This window comes from Cervus elaphus, chromosome 24, assembly GCF_910594005.1.
Source record: "Cervus elaphus chromosome 24, mCerEla1.1, whole genome shotgun sequence".
NCBI lineage: Eukaryota > Metazoa > Chordata > Mammalia > Artiodactyla > Cervidae > Cervus > Cervus elaphus.
This window is the reverse complement of record NC_057838.1, coordinates 26,948,141-26,967,581: the sequence shown is the minus strand read 5'-3', so window position 1 is coordinate 26,967,581 and position 19,441 is coordinate 26,948,141. Positions and strand designations below refer to the sequence as shown.

At 46.6% G+C, this 19,441-nt stretch overlaps 1 protein-coding gene and 1 pseudogene across 12 annotated transcripts in view; one reads left to right on the top strand and one right to left on the bottom strand.

The window, feature by feature from the left end:
• TRAK1 (trafficking kinesin protein 1) overlaps nt 1-19,441 on the bottom strand; it is a 98,944-nt gene that overhangs the window by 14,329 nt on the left and 65,174 nt on the right. For 11 of the 12 annotated variants that reach the window (XM_043887081.1, XM_043887073.1, XM_043887075.1 and 8 more), the window contains 10 exons: nt 18,652-18,768; nt 15,823-15,923; nt 14,896-15,004; nt 12,987-13,065; nt 11,881-12,011; nt 10,929-11,003; nt 10,243-10,380; nt 7,144-7,220; nt 5,477-5,713; nt 3,922-4,238 (listed from right to left, as the gene is read on the bottom strand). In XM_043887081.1, coding sequence (XP_043743016.1) covers nt 3,922-4,238; nt 5,477-5,713; nt 7,144-7,220; nt 10,243-10,380; nt 10,929-11,003; nt 11,881-12,011; nt 12,987-13,065; nt 14,896-15,004; nt 15,823-15,923; nt 18,652-18,768 — 1,381 coding nt within the window. Of the gene's footprint in view, nt 1-2,565; nt 4,239-5,476; nt 5,714-7,143; nt 7,221-10,242; nt 10,381-10,928; nt 11,004-11,880; nt 12,012-12,986; nt 13,066-14,895; nt 15,005-15,822; nt 15,924-18,651; nt 18,769-19,441 lie in introns of those variants that run through there. The other variant, XM_043887085.1, reaches the window with a different exon arrangement.
• Nucleotides 8,965-9,476, top strand: LOC122683329 (annotated as a pseudogene).

The window sequence follows — 19,441 nt, the reverse complement described above, 5'->3', positions numbered from 1 at the left end:
ATGCATATAATGAAACAAACCTGGTCCATGGGATCCTAAGTCCTAGGTTCCATGGCACTATTTTTTAAAAAGCTACCCTGTACAGAGACATCTCAGCAGGGCAGCTTGTTTTATATGTATCACCTCGACTCATTCCTCAAAACCACCCATCATGGTTAAGTATTATGACCCACACTTTCACAGACAGAAGTTCACTGAAGTTACCTAACTTCCAAAGTCACTGAGTTAATTGTAGCATAGTCAGTGTTCAGTGCTAAAGGCCTAGTTCTTTCCATAAACTCACCCCACTTCCCTCCCCAAACCATAGGTCTGAAAACAAGCAAGGCCATCAGCATTCCAGCCAGGAATCTGGGCTCAATGAGAATCTGGAGGAATACACAGTGGGCAGTGAAACTTCCTCATGGGTGTCCAGGGCCTGCCAGGAGATGCAATGGGGTTTCCGGCCACTGGGGTTTCTCCTGCCACTTCTGGGGACCTCCATGCAGAGTAATCCAAAATGGGCCCACAGTTTGTGTTCACTATTCACACATTCACATTCCTGGTAACAAAATTGTACTGGGGAGAAATTTTAAACAAGGAATTTTGATACCCAGCTTGTAGCAGCACAACCAGGGCTCAGAAGGAAGATGAGAAATCCCCAGGTGCAATGTGGCCACATCACCTCTACCTTTGGAAGGGGTCTAAAGGCAAAGCAAACACACTGGAAAGTGAAGAACTGTGTCAAGGAAGTGCCAGATCTCCCCATCATTCTGAAGGGGGTTCTAGACATTTACAATGCACCAGGAAAGAACTCAGTGGGGCTAGAGGTCTAGGCCCAGAAAAGAGTCCCGTGGGCCTCCATCTTCCATCTGTTCAACAGGATGCCCCATTTTCCCCACCCCATGCATGAGTCCAAGACACAAAGGAGGCTACAGAGAGTTGCTATTTGGAGTTCAATAGCCTACAAAGTACAGCGAGTTATTTGCATTCCCTGAAAATGCAGAGCAAGGGAATCTAGTGAGACTACAATGGAAAGATTATGCTGAAAGATGCATAATACTTGGCGTTTTACCCCACCTCCCGTTACCATCACCTTCTCCCGCCCACATGAATGACGCTGGGGTCTGGCAGGCAAAGAGAGGAAATGTGTTCCCAGTCGGCACCAAGATGAAGGTCTAGGGAGCAGGGTGTGGATAGGGCAAAAACATAATTACAGTTACTACCCTTTTCCTTCTGTTTGCTTTCTTTCCACACCCCACTGTTTTAAATAAAAGGTTTTCATGTCACCAAAGGAGAAGACGACTCAATCCATTTATGTCAGCAGGGCACCTGAGGCTTAAAAGTTAGAACTAAACTTGCTGGATAATGGACAGCTTGGAAGTGTGTGCTTTTCCCTAATTACATATTAACTTGTTTATCTGGAAATACTATCTGGTTATAATTAGAAAGGAAGAGCAAAACAGAGGGAAAAAATACTGTCCAACTCATCTTTTTAATGCAGATATATCTCTTTCTAGTTTGAATGTTTTGTTTGTTCTTCACCTACTTAAAACGTGTAAGGTAAGGTGAAGAGACAAAACACCTAGCCCATCTGTTTTGGCTGACACCAATGAGCAGACAGCAAGATTAATTAAATAGGTAAGGAAGACAGATGGAAGACACAGACTGGCTATCTGCTGTGATCCCAGCCAACATTCTCCAGGGGCCTCAGCCCAGGTACATTTACCTGGGTCACTGGAGAACACGGGAATCCTACAGCTTCTTGGCGGTCCAGTGAAAAAGGATGTAAGAACATGGCACCAGCGCAATGCTGGTCCAGGTCTCAACACTGGTGAGGCTAGCCTTCTTACCTGAGTTACCAGAACAGGGACAAGTTCAAGGAGCCCACAAGTTAATAAGTACCTAGTAGATGCTGAGCATAATGCAAAACACATCATGTTTATTCCTTGCCACAATCCTGTGTGGCCGATGTGAGCCCTATTTCACAATAAGGGAAACAGAGCTCAAAAAGGTGAAGTAACTTAGCCAGCACCACAGTTCGAGCTATAATGAACCCAGCATCAGGCATGCTTCTATGTTAGCACTCTACCATATCAAATGAAACACAGTAACACAAAAAGGTAATTGCAGAGGGAGAAAAAAAGTCGATTGTATTTTAAACAGTTAAGAAGTCAGAGGACTATAAAATGGAGCCAGAGGGATAGACACTATCATGAGAGTACCTTACAGCCCATATTGATAAGATATGACTTTTTATGGTAGTGATACAGGTTCCTGGTGAACAGAGTTCTATAGATGAAATTTATCTTGCAAATCTAATGGGATTTCCTCTTATTCTATTAATTTATCACAGAAATACTGCTATCTATGTCACAAGATTAAAAAAGAAAGAGATGACTTGGTCAAAATAATTTCTTAAAAAAACTCTTCTAAAATATGCTTGGAAAACGAGTCAAATACATATCCTTAGATGATCAATGAAACACAAAGTAAAATGTAGAAAGCAGACAAGATAAAGATGATAAATTCCAATGACCTTTGAGAGACAAAGGAGAAAAAAGAAAAGAAAGGCAAAAAGTAAAATTGCAGAAATGAAAAATTTTATTGAAAGAAAAACAGACATAATAGTGAATCAGAAAACAATCACCAAGCTTACAACTGAATAAATTAAAAAAAGGATGAGCTATCCCTCTTCTGAAATCTAAGAAGGACCTACATTATACAATTTAGAAGTAATCATGAAAAAGAATGTTTGCCCACCCTCTTCCTTCCTTTTCAGAACATGAGACCCAGCATTTCTTGGATCTTTAACAAGTACAATCTCATCTTACAGCATGCATCCTAACAGAGGTGATACTCCAGTCCCCACTCCAGGGCTGAAAACTGGTTCTTTTGGGGTGAATACCTGTACTCTTTTTAGGCACAGATACACATATAATACATAAACAGTATATCTATCACATTAAATTTTCTGAGGGGATAGATTAGGAATTAATGTCTAAAATGGGTTCTTAAAGAAGTTGAGAAATACTGCCTTTACAGAAATTCTGATTTGGCTTTGCATTAGATAAATAATATAGAGTTAAAATATCTTCTCAAACTCTTATGGGTTTTCAAACTAAAGGAGGGGAAAAAAATGAATGTTACAAACACCTGATGGTTCTTAGTAGGGCAGTGATAAGTAAAGGGAACATACTTTATAATGCTGAAAGCAGAAAGAAAGAAAGAAAGAAAAGTGTTTCCATGAGTTTAATCATCTAGGCTGTTCCTGATACTAAAACCTGAATGGCCCCTGGAAAAGGTTGGCTTAAGGAGGTACAGAGCTCACTTTCCTCCACAGCCACCCCCTTCCCGGCCCCCAAACTGTGGAGGTCTAGAAGCCTTGCTCAGAACACACTGCATCTGAAGAAAGCCACACCCTTTTTATTTGAAGATCAAAGCAGAACATGTGAGTCAACAAACAGGAAACTGCTTTCTCATGGTTACTGAATAAACAATTTAAAACAGCATTAGCTTTGCACCCCCTCCCTGACACCAAATTTTCTGAAAAGTCAAAGCATCAATTCTCTACACTCCTCAGAGCCCCCTGACATGACCTAATTAACTCCTGAGGATGTCAGGAGTGCCTCTGCCTTCCCTAAACATTTGTATTTCAAAGATTCTGAATGCAAGAGAATTAGGAAACCAGCGCCAAACACATTTTCTTTTCTTTGGCTTAGTTGATGGAGGTTAGTCTGGGCTGCCTGTGTGTGCATTTCCAAACCTACACCGGGAGAGGTGGAGGCCGGGGCACTCAGAGGAACTCAAACCAGCAGCGGGGGTGGCTATCGCGGAAGAAAAAGGAGTAGGCGTTACAGAGGTTGCCCGCTTTCCGGTGGTGGATCAGGGACCACAGGGAGTCGCTGAGGAGGGCAGAGAGGGGCCGAGGCCCCTTGTGATCACCTTCCAGCGGCTTGACGATCTGAAGCTTCTCGGGCAGGTAGGAGCGGCTGCTGAACGACATGCCGGAGAAGCCGGTGAACTCGGAGAAGCGCGAGTGCGTGCCCAGGGACATGATGCTCTCGGTGGGCGTCAGGGAGCCGCTGAGCAGCTCGCCCTTCTCCGCCAGCTCCCTGAGCTTCCGCTCCTGCTCCTCCTCGAAGAATCTCCTCTCCGAGAGGTAGTTCTCCCGGCGGAGGGACAGCCGCCGCAGCGCCGTCTCCAGGTCGTGGGAGCCCGGGGTGCCCGGCGTGCCAGGCTTCTTCCTCCGCTCCTCGTTTCTAGAAGGAGGGGAAACGGCGGGTGAGCGCGGAGCAGCCAGCAGGGGGCGCTGGACAGCACTGTCCTTACTACTAGTTTCCGGGTGGCAGCTGGAACTTCTAAGGGAACCAAGGCAAGCGGCTAAATGTAGGCAAAAATGGGGAAACGAATGCCTGTCCAGAAGAACAATTCCCTCTGCTGGGTTTTTCTTCCTCAGGGAGGTGAGGAGGGGGCACTAAGGTGCAAGGAAAACTTGCAAACACTACATAATAAATCCAGCCCCTACAAACATCTCCCTTGTGACACCTCGGGAAGAAACCTTCAGGCTGCAATTCCTGGTCTCCAACAGGACAGTTGGCTGCAGGGATGTGCCTTTTTCCTCTTGAATTTAGGGAGCTGAGAGCTCTAAGAGAGTTCTGATCCAAGCTAGTGGTTATCAGTGGGGAGGAGGCGATATAGGGGCAGGAGATTAAGAGGTACAAAGTACTTTGTATAAAATAAGTAAGCTACAAGGATATATTATACAACACAGGGAATATAGCCAATATTTTATAATAACTATTAATGGATTATAATCTTTACAATTGTGAATCACTATATCATACATCTATAACTTACATAAGATTGTTCTGCAACAATACTTCAGTAAGAAAAATAATAATAATTAAGTCCAAAAAAACCTCAGAGTTCTGATCAAGCATTTTACAACTATCTGACTCATTGGTCAGAAAAGCCAATTTTGTTAAGTCATAGGAAAAGGATGGACAATGAGGGTGGGGGTGCGGCTCCTGCAGGGCTTCAGGAGGAGAGGGAGAGACCACTGCTAAGGAGGACCCACCCCAGGCATGCAGAGTGTGGTGGGCACTTGCCAGGCACGCTGCACCCTACTTTATAAAGCAAACCAGATTCTGGTCATGAGACAGAGCCTGAGTCCTCCTCAGCCTTTCAGAATCCAAGCTACAAAGGGGTTCATGAAATAAATGCCTAACAGATAGAGATTAAGAGAAAAAAATATTCATTTATCCTCCCCTCCAACATTTTACAGAAAAGCTGACTTCTGGTGTGTCCTGTTACAACCCTTTAAACTGGTTAACATACCAGCATCAAGATAAGCTTTAGCTCAGCCGGTTGGCACAACAAATATGAGAACTGAAAGGTCTACACTTTTAAGGCCTCCCTCTTCTGATGACTGGACCTGTGTTCACACACCCCCTACCTATCCCCCAAACAGAAAGAGAAAAGTCCCCGGCTGGCTCACCCCAGCTCGGCTGACTCTGCTTCCAGGATGATGCTGTTGGTCTTGTTGTCCAAGACCACGTTGCCAACGTCGCTGCCGTAGAAGCTGGACCGGGGGGTGCTGACGCAGCTGGACAGGAGGGAGTTCATGGCTGAGGACTGGTTGGAGCCAGGGATGTTCATGGGGGACGGGGTCAGAGACCTCTGCTTGACGACCTGGTTGATGTTCCTCACGGTCTCAAAGACCCGTTTCTGGTGACTGGGGAGAAAGCACAACATCACCCAAGACTAAGCAGATGCAGGAGTGACCCTGGCGTTCAACCCTCCCAACACTATTTACTGAGGACCCAACAGGCAGCAGGTCCACTGTGACCCCCAAGCAACCTGCCACCCTGTACCTCCCATGTGTTTCTTAGAGTGTTGGTTGGAATTCAAGAGATTCAACGCCCACAGAATTCAAGGCTCCACTACATGGCTGTGTGCTAAAGGTGATGCTAGCAAAAGTGATACTGCTTTCTACTTCCCTTAAGCTTGACCTACAAAGATATTTAATACTAACTTTTGTCTCCCACCTAGTCTTCTTGATAGTCTCTAGAATGCAAACTTCAGGAGGGCAGTGTTTACTGCTCAGCACATAGCAGGGCTCAAAATATTTTTATAGAATGAGTCTTTGTCAACCATTCATATTTTTTTAAAAGTGTGACTTCAAGTTAGTCTTAAATGTTTATAATGAGATGATAAACACTAGATGAGTCTCTTTCTTTTCCCCCCCTGGAAACTGCCATCTCTAAGGGCAGAATTGCACTGTTCATTTGTTCCCTTTTAAGGAGAAAATGGTAGGTGTGTTTCTGTAATGGCTGCCTCTTTCTGGGTTGCAAACGGCTTCACACACGCACTGAGGTTTAGGGACACTGGTCGCTCCCGGGGTTCCAAGCTCTGTCTATGCCATTTGGATACAGAGAAAACTTGATTAAATTATGCTCCAGGTTTCTTACAGCTCTAAGCAGGTCAAGTGCAAGGTCTCAAGTTGGCAAGAGAGATGATAAAGGCTGACACCCCTAAATGTATGCAGAAAGGAAATGGAAGCCTTGCTCACACCTTCCCAAAGAGCTCTCTGTACCTCACACACACATGCATGCGTGTTCAGTCATGTCCGACTCTTTGTGACCCCATGGACTGTAACCCACCAGGCTCCTCTGTCCATGGGATTTTCCAGGCAAGAACACTGGAGTGGGTTGTCATTCCCTTCTCCAAGCAACCTTCCTGACCCAGGGATCGAATCCGAGTTTCCTGTGTCTCCTGCATTGGCAGGTGAATTCTTTACCACTGAGCCACCTGGGAAGCCCTTCTCTGTATCTCATAATGCATCCTATTTTTCTTTCCTTAACAGATGTTAAAAATATTTTAAAGTAATGTTTTCCATCAAAAAGAAAGATAAAAGTGAGTGGGGGTGTCAAAACAGAGCTTGTGTGACAAGAGATGAGAAATACATCTGCCCTTCCCCAACTTTCCACAAGTTCATAATATGTATTTAAAACCCAACCAGAGGAGCCAGTTAGAAGGAGGATGTTGTTGTCGGCTTCATTCTCTAAGTTCCCTTCACCTGGATCGTCTGTGGAAGGCCCACGGGGAGTCCTGCACTTTGGCGCCCACCCCACAGCCCCTGGGAGCTGAGGACCAAGGCCTTACGCAATGTCTGGCGACTCCGACTCTTCCAGCTGCAGCTCCTTGCGCATGGTTCCCTCGATCTCCGCCGCCAAGGAGTCCTGGGAAAAGCCGGGAGACACACAGCGAGTGAGCGATTCAAGTTGCTCTGTCTCTAGAGGAGAATATGAGTGTGTGGCCCCTGCAGGGGTGGCCAGAGAAGAGATAGCAGCCAGGTGCTCCAGGGGAAGGGAGACGAGAGCAGGTGAGCACATGGGGAGCTCCGTCCAGTGGGCAGCCCTTCAAGAAGGGACTTCAGAGTAAAGATTCAGGAGATGAAGGAGGAAAAAAAAAAAAAGACAAGCTAGTGGGAAGTAAGGTCTGAGAGTGGAGGCAAGGAAGGGAGTGCTGGACGCTATGGATGAGGTGATGAAGCATCAGAATGATGTTTATAAATGAATGACATAATTAGGATTGAAGAGGAAGCCAAATACATGGAGTTAATTACTAAAACGTTAGTAACTGCAAGTGTGATAGAGTAACTGGCAGCAACTGTCACTCTGAGCGGGAGATTAGCACAGGTGGTATTTCGGGACACCTGTGGCAACTGACAAGTGCTATTGTGCTAAGACATGTGATTTCGATGGATGACGAAGTCCCAGAGATGACTGTGCTGCTGTGGTCGTTATCTACCTTCACAAGGGAAGGAAACACCAAGTGCAATTCGGGATTAATGAACATAAAAGATAAAATCTTCCTCTGAAGTTCACAGGCCCCCTGAATCCTGTCTGTAGATCCCAGATTAAGAACTATTGCCATAAGGTGAGAGAATTGGGAACATACTTGAGAAAAACTGCTACTCGCTGTTTTATTCAGCAGTTAGAAGGGGCTGGGAGCAAGGGAAGCAGATCCGAGTGTTCTGCTCCAGAAGCATGGGCATGATGTAAGCTTTAGATTGCCTTAAATACCTTTCATGCATAATGCACTTTATAAATAGCCCTCTTCAAAAACTGAGCTCTGCCAACAGCAGAAAAAGGCAAACAAAAGCTCCACCTCAGCAAATAATAAAAGCTGAGACTCAATCTCTCAAAAAGAAATTCATGTAAACCTTCAATTCAGCTTTTCTTATGGCATGGTTTAGTTTTAAAATACATCTGTCCTTGAGAGCGGGGAACGCAGGAGGGTGAATCCCAGTAATGCAGGAAACAAGATGGCCCTAGGAGACGAGAAGCCGGGAAGAAGGGAAAGCGAAGCAGGGGATATACAAAGTTACATGGGTTGTCTGTGAGTCGAGCACAATGAGCTCAAGATCAGTGGATTTGGGGGACAGAATGTCCTTGTCTGCCTTCATTGGGATCACTGAATCACCAATGTGCTCCTGGGAAAGTTGACTGTTGATGCTGTGTCTTCTGAGACAGAGTTCCAGCCTGACTTTATGTTGTGAAGGAGAAAAGGAGATTATGATTTAGGAAAAGTGGGCCAGACAGCAAGGGGTCGGGGTAACAATGTCAGCAATGGGGTGGGGGGTAGGGAGGAATAAGAGTCCCGAGTAAAGGCCAATTCAAAAGGGACCAAGTTTCACAAATATTTATACAGCCCTCCATGCCTATCTCATTTAGGGGGCTTTTCCTCAAAAGTTATTCTCTTCTCAGAGAGAACTGGTATTTCATCAAACCACTGAAACAGAGCCTGAAACCTTCTTGGTGGCTGGTTTTTCAGTCTGTTGATTCAGCCACCCAGATCTAATGTCTAGTGAGGATCTGTGACTCTACAACATGCCAAGCACTGCACCAGGTGCAGAGTATTAAAGAGAGGGAAGGAGATCTTTTCCCTTCTGTGGCCATCGCTAAAGCGCCAGCAGCCAAAATGAAGTTCAATCCCTTTGTGACTTCTGACCGAAGCAAGAATCGAAAAAGGCATTTCAATGCACCTTCCCACATTCGCAGGAAAATTATGTCTTCTCTTTCTAAAGAGCTAAGACAAAAAAAAATAATAAAGAGCTAAGACAGAAGTACAACGTTCGATCCATGCCCATCCAAAAGGATGATGAAGTTCAGGTTGTACGGAGGCACCACAAAGGGCAGCAAATTGGCAAAGTGGTCCAAGTTTACAGGAAGAAATACGTCATCGACATTGAACAAGTGCAGCGGGAGAAGGCTAATGGCACAACTGTCCATGTGGGCATTCACCCCAGCAAGGTGGTCATCACCAGATTAAAACTGGACAAAGACCGCAAAAAGATCCTCGAATGGAAAGCCAAATCTCGCCGAGTAGGAAAGGAAAAGGGCAAATATAAGGAAGAAACAATTGAGAAGATGCAGGAATAAAGTCATCTTGTCTACAGCTTTCATTAAAAACTGTTAAGATGAAAAAAAAAATAAAGATAGGGAAGGAGGAGATAGCAAATAAGACATGGGTCCCCACCTTCAAGGGGCCCTAGTTTGACAGAAGAAGATAAAATGAGAAAGTTCCCTAACCAAATATTACTGGGAAATGACCAGCAGAGGGGCTCCACCCTGTGCCACCCAACCCCCCACCCCCCACCCTGGGAGAGGTCAGCCTCCTGGAAAGCCCTCTTCTCAACCACATTCCCCTAAAACATAAACATGAAATAGATCAGGCCAGAGCTAAAAAAATAAGATTGTGGGGAAATAATATAAAAAATATTAAAAATACTGCACACAGCACAAAGGGAAATATTTTTTCATATTACAGATACCAGAACCAGTGGGAGAATTGTTAATAAGCATACAAAGAACGAGTAAAACCATAAGGCAACCTAAGAATTCTGGAATGCACTTGTGACGCCCAAATAGCACATGCTCTATGAAAAAATAATGTAGAAATAGCATCTTCCAAATATCTGAGGTGTCTACTAAATCCAGTTCCTACTAAATTTATCTTCTAAGGGCAGGGGTAAAAAAGACAGATTCGGAAGGATGGAAAATAAAGAACTATCTTGTCTCGTGTGGTTAAGAAGCTACTGGCTGGGCTCACAAGCCCTCAATTTGGATCCAGATCCAAGCTGTAAAAGGGAGAAGCCAGCCACCCGTAGAGACTCAGCTCCAGACCTGCCCTCCTCCCAGGGGCGCCTGCTAGCCTGAGGGTGGGAGGCGGGTGGCCAGGCGGCAGGTGGACACTCACCATGGGAAACAGGCCCAGCGAGTGGTAGCGCCGGGACGTGGTGTTGGGCATGGTCTTGTTCCGGAGGTTCTTGAGCTCCTCCTGTGCCTCATGGAGCATCTCCATGCACTCCGCGTACTTGTCCTCCAGCTCGCGCAGCTGCGGGAGACCAGGAAAGAGCAGAAAGGGCTGGAATGGTGAGACCAGGTACCTCCCACGAGCCCGGAAGACCCAGGATCACTAACAGATGTCCTGGCCCCCTAGCAGGACCGGCTGTCCTGTGGCCTGAGGCCAAACAGTCCTCAAGGCGCAGTTTTTCTACAACTTGGGGCAAGCTTGCAGGCTCAGAAATCTCCTAAAAGACTAACAACTGAGACAAAACAAACGAGAGGGCAAATCATCACTCCCTCGTTTCCTTCCCATCTCTGAATGGGGTTCCTTTTGTACACCATGTTCGGTGTCCTCTCCCTTATTGGAATGTTTGTCAGGAATGCATGTACGCCAGGCTCCAGGCTGGTCAATAGCCCAGCCTCCCAGGTGCTTGTGACCAGCGTCAGTGGAGCTGGGAGCTGCCTTAGGAGTAAGAATGACATTTAATTCATTATCAAAATGGTCACTAAGAAGGATGGGACCCACAGCCTGTCAGAGGGAGGCTGATGCGCCTGAACTGGGATGGGGGCCTTATGAAGTGAGGGAGAGCCACTCACCTCGGCCGTGAGCTGCCGCTGAGCATCCTTGGCAGCCCCCAGGTGCTGGACGAGTTCTTCATTTTCCACTGCACACTAGAATGTGGCAAAGGGAAGTCAGCTTCTCTTTTAAGACACTTAGCAAAGGCTAACATTTTCCCACTTATTGACCAATTCATTATGATCCTATCACACATCCACAAGGAGATTTTTATCTTATACTGGAGTAAAATTTTGTCTTTTAGCTTTGAAGGCAATGTCTTTCCTATGTCTGTATTCATTCCCTATTGCCCACCTCCACATCCATAGTTGGGCTTCCCTGGTGGCTCTGGGAAGAATTCTGTAAAGAATCGGCCTGCCAATGCAGGAGATGCGGGTTCGATCGCTGGGTCAGGAAGATCCCCTGGAGAAGGAAATGGCAACCCACTCCAGTATTCTTGCCTGGGAAATCCCCTGAATAGAGGCGCCTTGGCGGGCTACAATCCATGGGGTTGCAAAGAGTCAGAGATGACTTAGCGACTAAGCAACAGCTTCCATAATCACAGCTGCTTTCTGGAAGTCTTTCACCTTGGGCTTCTAGCAAAGGCCTGATGTGGGAAACAATTGGTTTTTTGCTGCTTCATCTTAAATCGAAAGGGGACATTGTTCTGTGCAGAACATACAGCTGCCCTGTGTAAGGAGAAATGCTAACCTAGATGATTTATACCTTAAATTCCCAAACTCTCTATTTATAGCACCTTTACGTGTCTTAATGAGTTCTATTCATTTGCAGACTTTTCTTAGGAAAATAGATAGTGATAAATATGATCCCTTTGCCAATTCAGGGTAACCAGTTTTATGCTATTGAATCTGTTAAGCTTCAGCAAAAGTTTTCAACGGACAGCACAATTTCCTAAAATATGAATCCAAAGGGTCTTTGGGGTAAATGGCCCCCTTCTCGATCTCAGAACTGTTAGAGAAACAGAAGCCTTACAGCTTTCGCCTTCTTCTGCAAATCAACTATTTGGGAGAGGAGGTGTGTGATCTCTTCCTGCTGGCGAGCAGCATCCTCTGTCTTCTTGGCCAATTCCTCAGAGATGCTGGCAATCTGCACGTTGGCGTCCCCTTTGACCAAGAAACAACAATCACAAGAGCCAGAGACAATGGTTTCTTTGTGGTTTTTACAAGGAAAAAAAAAAGTCCTTATTACAAGACAAGGGGAGAAGTGGAGAGGGCACATGATGACAAGCTTGGAGGGAGAGTCCCCATCTTCCTCTATGGACTTGGTCTGTCCTGAGGAGGAACCAACCCCTAGCTGTGGCTCCCAGGGTCACTATGGAAGCCTCACCCACTGCCTAGAGTCACCTCCCCAGAGAAAATCAGGCAGGCTTTGGCGGTCAGCCCAGAGACACCACGCCAAACAGAAAGTGACTCTGACCAATTCCACATGTCCCATACAAACACATCACCAGTGACAGGAACTCCTGTTGCACTCTGTTCTAGAAAGGAACTATTGCGTGTGCAACACAATTCTCCTGGGCGTTTTCAGCCCATACTCAGAGCCGTAACTCATTTTACTAGATTTAAACATAGGGTGTGTTTCACTGATATTCTGCTGACACTCAAAATATTCTGTTTGCCCTTTTGTCTGATCTTAATGTGTAAACTTATCATGGAGAGGGTGGGGGAAGGCACATAATATTTGCAAAGCTCAGAACTCTGGCCTCAAGGTTTACACATCAAATCACTAGAAAGTTACTTCTCCACACCTTCAGTTCAGGACTCTAAAGCTGGACCTAATTTAGCCATTAAATAACCAATATTCCTGCAGAAAGCCAAAATGAAAATTAAGTAGCCATTTTGGCGAAACACTGAGAATGTATGGCTTGACGACCTCCCACCCAGTTTGTCGTAAATGAGGGTGAGGGGTGTCACACAAGATCAGGGGAGGCCTCTAGTATTCAGGGAAAAAATGCTAATGAACCCAGGCTGGCAGGAAGACCGCATTCTAACAAGTGATGCAAATCCATCCGGTCTTAACGATGGCAGATGGGAAAAGTAAAAGGTGGGGGGACAGGAGTGGCAGGGGGCGGGCCATACTCAGCTCCTTCACACAGTCGTTGACCAGCTGCTGCTCTTTTTCTTCATAGGTGATGGTCTCCGTCTTTAGCTGGCAGGCCTGTGGACAGGGCTCAGGTCAGAGGCCCCACAGTCACACCTGGACAGGCCGGGTGACACAGCGAGGGCTAACCTGGGTCTGGAATGCTGCCCTCAGCATCTCCCCAGCTGTCACCCACTGCGCCCTCAGACACAGAAAGTCATCCCAACCGCCAGAGGGCACCACACAAAGCAGTCGCTAAAACTTCGAGCCCCTCCATTAGTCCACCTATCTATTCATGTGTGTCTGTCCGGGCTCACAGTCGCGGATCCTTTTGTGACCCAAAAGAGCCTATGACACATCCCTGCCTACAGTGGGCATTCTAAGGATAAGCCCCACAATAAGAAGGGTTAACAATTATCACACCTGCTCTGTGCTAGGTGAGGTCCTCTAAGGTTCACAAGTGGGAATCTGTCCTGCTGTTTTCAGCTGAGCCAAAACAAGACACAATATGAAAGCATTAAAGTTCAGAGACCTAGGAGCTATGCTTGGACTCTGTATGGCTTCGCTCCTGGGTGTAAAGGTGGGAAGACAGAGATTTGAAGGCTCTAAGAAAATGCCACAGGTAGAGAGGTATCTCTGAGCTCTCAGGTCCTGGCCCCAGAGACATCACCATCCTGTAAGCTAGGTGGAGGAGTAAGAATCTGTGGCTGGGATCAGATTCCCTCTGCTTGCTTTACGTGACGACTCCAACAGAGGGACCAATCACCATGTGCCTGGCATTTACTTAGGGTGGATGCTGGAACTCAGAATGGGGAAAACTGGACTGGAGTCTTGGTTCGGCTGCTGGCTGGCAGAGAAAGCTTGGGTAACCCTCTTGATCACTCTGGGTTTATGTCTCTTATCAGTAAATGAGGGGCTGAAAGAGGTGTGGGCTAAGAGCCATGACCCTTTTCTCAGGCATAAGAGTATCTTGTTAAGCCCAGACATGAGGCTCATTGCAACAAGTGAGGCAAGTTCAAGGTGACAGGTGGTCTGCCATATTGAGGGACTTAGGGGAGCCCTGGGCCAGCTTAGGTGAGCTTGCAGCTCAAACCTGACAAACCAAGGGCCTGATAAACAGGATTGAACCAAACCTCTGGCTGGAGAGCATAAGCTCACTGATAATTAAACAAAAAACACTAAATCCCCATGCATCTGTGTTTCTGGATAGAGGCAGTAGGTAAAGTGAAATTATGTGGGTTTGGAGTCTCAGAGACTTATAAACCCTGGCTTTATTGTTCACTAATTTGCAACATCTTGGGCAATCAAAATACCTAGCAGCCTGGGTCCTGGTTTTCCCAAGGTTTTTCCAGCCTTGTTATGAAGACTTTTTTTTTTTTTTTTTAAAGAAAGCAGGCAAAGTACCCACCACAGAAATACTCAAAAGCATGAGTTCCCAAGTTGCTTTGGCTCAACCTTTTAAAGTTAGTTGTCTAAGAAATATGTGTCCAAGTTCCCAAGTACTATTTCCTTTGAGCACATCTGACCTGCAGTAGCATGAGAACAAGGTTCTCACACCAGGTCTCCAAGCTGTTTCTGTATCTGAGCTGGAGACCACCAGAGCAAGGCCCCACCTTCCAGGAGCTTTTGCCCTAACCGCGAAGGTGGAGGGTTTGCCACTCTTACCCATCCTCACACTGCACAATTCACCTGTCTGTCTGCTGCAACCAGGATGGTGTGTGCTGCCCGGCTCATAAATGAGGCACGCCTGCTGGGCGCTTGGTGTGGCCGTGACCCAGGGCCAGGTAGCCCTTCCACAGACCGTCACCCTTGAGAACAGCAGGGCTGTAATCACGACTGTACTCTCCAGATAAGCACGCGGGGCCACCACCCTGGCAGAGGGGGGACAGGGCAGGGAGTGCACTTCACCTCGGATCGAAGTACAACGTTCTCCTCTTCAAGGTCCTTCAGCTTCTTCTGCAGAGAATCCAGATGGAAGTAATTCTGGACGGAGGAGGACGACTCGTTCCTCTTCAACCTGGGGGAGAAAGTCCACTCCTAGGGAGGGAGACACTTCCTCCCACCACCTGGCAAACCACACAGCACACAGAGGGGGCCTTCCAAGGAAAGCTCAGGCGGGTGTGGGTGTGACCCTGATGCATCAGGCCTCTCCCTCACCCCCAGGAAAACAGCACAGGCTCACCTCACTTCAGTCCCGCATCCCAACCCTTGGCTGCCACTTTGCCTCAGATTTCTGGGGAACCAACTCTATTTCAAGCCTGCACAACTCTGGGATGCCTTCTATCTGTCAGGAACTATTTTAAGTACTCTACATGTATGAACTCGTTCAGTGCTCACAGCCCTACGAACTAAGTTACTATTATTATCCCCATTTTGCCAATGAGGAAACAAGCAGAGAGGTTAAGTAACTTGGCCATGAGCACACAGCAGTGAGCCCCAGAGCCAAGATCTGAACTCAGGTCATTGGGCTCTAGAGTTCATGTTCCTTACAGGAGACTCTGCTGACAGAGAAGAGGACCCCAAAAAGCCCCCAAGCCACTGCTGGCCCCCATATTCCCTCCAACAGTAGAGCCCAGCCTGTTACTCATTCACAGCCAAGCCTAATCAATCTACACTGACAACTAAGCTGTCAGAAAGACCCAGGAAGAGGAAAACTAAAATCCCATCAGAAAAGGAAAATCAATCTGCCTGAGGCACTCAGACGCTTGGCCTGGAGGAGGCCGAGGGCAGCCGGCTTGTGCCGCCAGTGAAGGTGACCCTGTCTGGGCAACTCCAAGGTCACGGAGCACAGCCAGCGGTGCTCCGGCCTCTGGAGACAGGCCCTGGGTGACTTACGGGGTGGAGCACACAGATTCCGGCTCACTCTCCTCCGCGGCGCTGGTGTAGAACTGAAGCAACTCATCCTTCATGGACAGTTCATGCCGGAGCTGTGACACCTGCACAGACCCAGTCAAGACCCATCACACACTCTCCAAACGAGACGGCATCCCCACTCATGCTTAAACACTTCCTGCCCAGTGACAGTATTTTAAAATTCCTCATTCAAAGTGAAGGCACATCATTGATTTTGTGCTATTCAAGGAGAACAAACGGTTGAGTCTGAACCTATTTAAGAAATATACGATCAATTACTTTGTGGCAAAAAACCCCTCCACTGAAATTTGCAGTTTTTACTTTGGTATGGAGAAGAGGTGAGAGGGGACGAGAAGGTGCTAGAATGATGGATGGGGTGGGGGTGGGGGGACGAGACAGCATATGGGTTTTGTAAGTAAACAGATGACAACTGGGAAGACACCCAGAGAGGTGGACCACATTATCAAATGAAGGAAGTCATTTATTTCTGCCCAAACCAAATCCCACCTCAGATCAGGAACCTGGCAAGGCCAGCTCTGGGTGGGCAGCTAGCTAGGTGGGCAGCAAGCTGGTCGGCCCTTGTTATTCCACCTGGAAAATCTCACAGCCCCATGGTGTGACTACTACACCCTCATGGGAATTCTGGCCAAGCATGGCCAGATCTTGCTTTGCACTCAATGCTTACAAGATAGGAATTCCAGATACAAGAATAAAAGAGGCAACCATCAGGAACTGGCCATACCAACTACTGCAGGCACGGTTCGACAAATCACACTTATTTATACTTCAGGTTTAAAGTAAACAAACCTGGGTCATAAAATTGTTCACCTGCCCTTTCACTATTCAGCACTGATGAATAGGCAACCAGCATGAGAACTGTAATTGCTTTCATTCTTTCTTGTTTCGAATTTGATTTGGGTTCTATAGTTGATTCCAACTTTTCCTACATAACACAGTAAAGATATTTTATCTTTTGTGGTAAGGCCAGTTTTATGTGCTTCAAGGCTTCAGCTTCAACCCCTAGACATCATTTAATGATGTGCCAAAGGAAATCAGTTTTCAAAGTCCAGGGTTTCCCAAAGGAAAGAAAGGCACTTCCACCCTCATAGGGCAGGATGTACTCTGTGAAAGGTGAGGAAGCCCCAAGCAAGGGCAGCAATGTGGAGAAACAGCACGTGAGGGCAATAGGTGACCATTTCCTAGTTTCTGACGGCATGTCTCTCTGCTCAGAGGGGGCCAAGGAGCGGGGCGGGCTAACCTTCTCTCATGTGTGGAAGAAGGGGGATTCAGATCAAGATGCTAGAGGCTGCGGAAGCAAGGGTTAACTTTATTTCTTATACCTTATCAGTATCCTACCTCATCATCTTTTTTTCATTTTTTCTATTTTTAAGAAATTTTTCACTGGGGGATAATTGCTTTACAACGTGGTGTTGGTTTCTGCCATACAACAGCATGAATCAGCTATATGTATACATATATCCCCTCACTCCTGAGCCTTCCGTCCACCCCACTCCCCACCCCACCCCTTTAGGTCATCACAGAGCAGCGAACTAAGCTCCCTGTGCTACACAGCGGCTTCTCGCTAGCTATCTGGTTTACACATAGTAGTGTATATGTTTCAGTGCTACCCTCTCGGCTCATCCCACCCTCTCCCTCCTCCACTGTGTTCGCAAGTTCATTTTCTAAACTGTCTTCGTCTCTATTCCTACCCTGCAAATAACCTACCTCATCATCTTTTTAAAGAGAACCCAGGATTAAAACCTGTCTTTATACAATGCTATATGTCAACTGTATCCCAATAAAACTGGAAGAAGAAGAAAAATCAATAAAAATGACACTAAACCCTTAAAAAACTTTTTCTTACCTGGTGGCTACTCTATTTCATCATATGAAATGATGATTAAACCGAGACAATAGCTGGGAACAGCTTTGATGAGGAATAGGTCTCAGTACATCTTAGGGACATGCACGAGGGCATCCCCTCCCACTAAGAAAGTTTCTGATAGAAAATAAGGGAGAAGAAATGAGAAGAAGGAAAGCAAATCAGAGTCCTCACAGTTCAAATGCCCTGTTCAAAGGATAGTTAAGATGATGGCAAAGACGCTACCAAAGCGGGACCTGATTCTAAGTTTCTTACCCTTGCGGCAGCAACCCCACCTGAGTCTGCAGCCTTCCTGCTCCATCCACACCACATTCCTGCTGGAAACCCAGGGCTGCTCTGCTGTGACCTCAGCCCCAAGTTCCACACAAATTGTTTCACAATGATGGGGGCTGATGACACCAGCCGAGATTTGTATCATCAAAATGGTAGGGTTTCTACCATGAAAACAATGGGCTACTTTTGGTTTTGTTTTACAAACACAAAATTATACTACTGTACTGACGAAGGGGTCATCACTGCCTCACTCTGCAGCATGGCTGGCCTCCGGCTGAGGGTCCTTCTCCACCCACCCACACCCACCCCGGCTCAGGGAGCCCCACTCCTTGCTGGAATAGCCTGTGTGCGCTGTTGCCAAAGCTCTGAGTGCCTTTCGCAGCCCACAGGGTGATCTGGACTCTTGGAGGATAGGGACTGTGACTGGTCCACACTGTGGGTCTACTGACCACACGAGGGCAGGTCCAGCTTGGGCCATCCCGTCCTTATTGTCAAAAGGGACAAATGATCAGAAGAGATGGCAGAAAGTCGGCCCTCTGTGTCTGGGCTGGGCTTTTCCCAACAGGAGCCTGTTCGAGCATCACTTTCTTCGGCTGTACCCACGGCACCCAAGCCCCTGCAGACGGCTGCTCCTGCAGAGGCCGCCAGCGCCTCACCTCCTCCCTGATATGCTCCACCTGCTCCTCCAGCAGCTCGTTCCTCTCGGTTAGAGTCTTGTTCTTCTTCAACAACGACTGGCCAATCCGAGCAGCCAACTCTAGATCCCGCTCTTTCTGTGAGAGGCAGAAGTGAGAACAGAAATTGAGAAAACCCATGCATCCAGCAGGAGCCCACAGGACTCCATGTCAATGAAAGAAAACAAGGGTGTTCAGCAGTAACAATGGATTACTGATTCACCATCCATGCACTGGCCTCTGATACATGTTCAAAGAGCAGTTCACTCAGTGACACGGACCCCAAACAATGAAAGGGAACCTTCCAATCTTATGAAAACAAGTCTCTTCCTGCAGGGAAAAAAACGTGCGTCCCAAAACCTTTCTATGCAACTGCTTTTGGTCTTTGTGTAATCATTTGATAACCTGTCTTCCTACCTGTGGGCTGGGCAATAGTCTTATGAGTGCCCAGCAGAGGGAAACACTTGGGAACTATTTACGGGATGAATGAGTGAATCCAGAAATTCCAAGTGTGCTAAAATAGCCGAGGCAGCCTCTTTGGCATACTTAAGTTAAGATGGAATTTACTGAGTTCCTTAGATTCACTGCATATGCAACAAAAATATTTAAAGTGACTCTAAAATAGAATACAGTTTTTTTTTTAACGTATGGTTACTTAGACTTTATTTTTTTAAAGAAACAGCTCTAAGAATGGAGAAATAATGCATAAAATCACCCTACTTCAGAAACAAAGACCGTTGCAGACACAGAATTTTCTGTTAGCTCAGCAGCT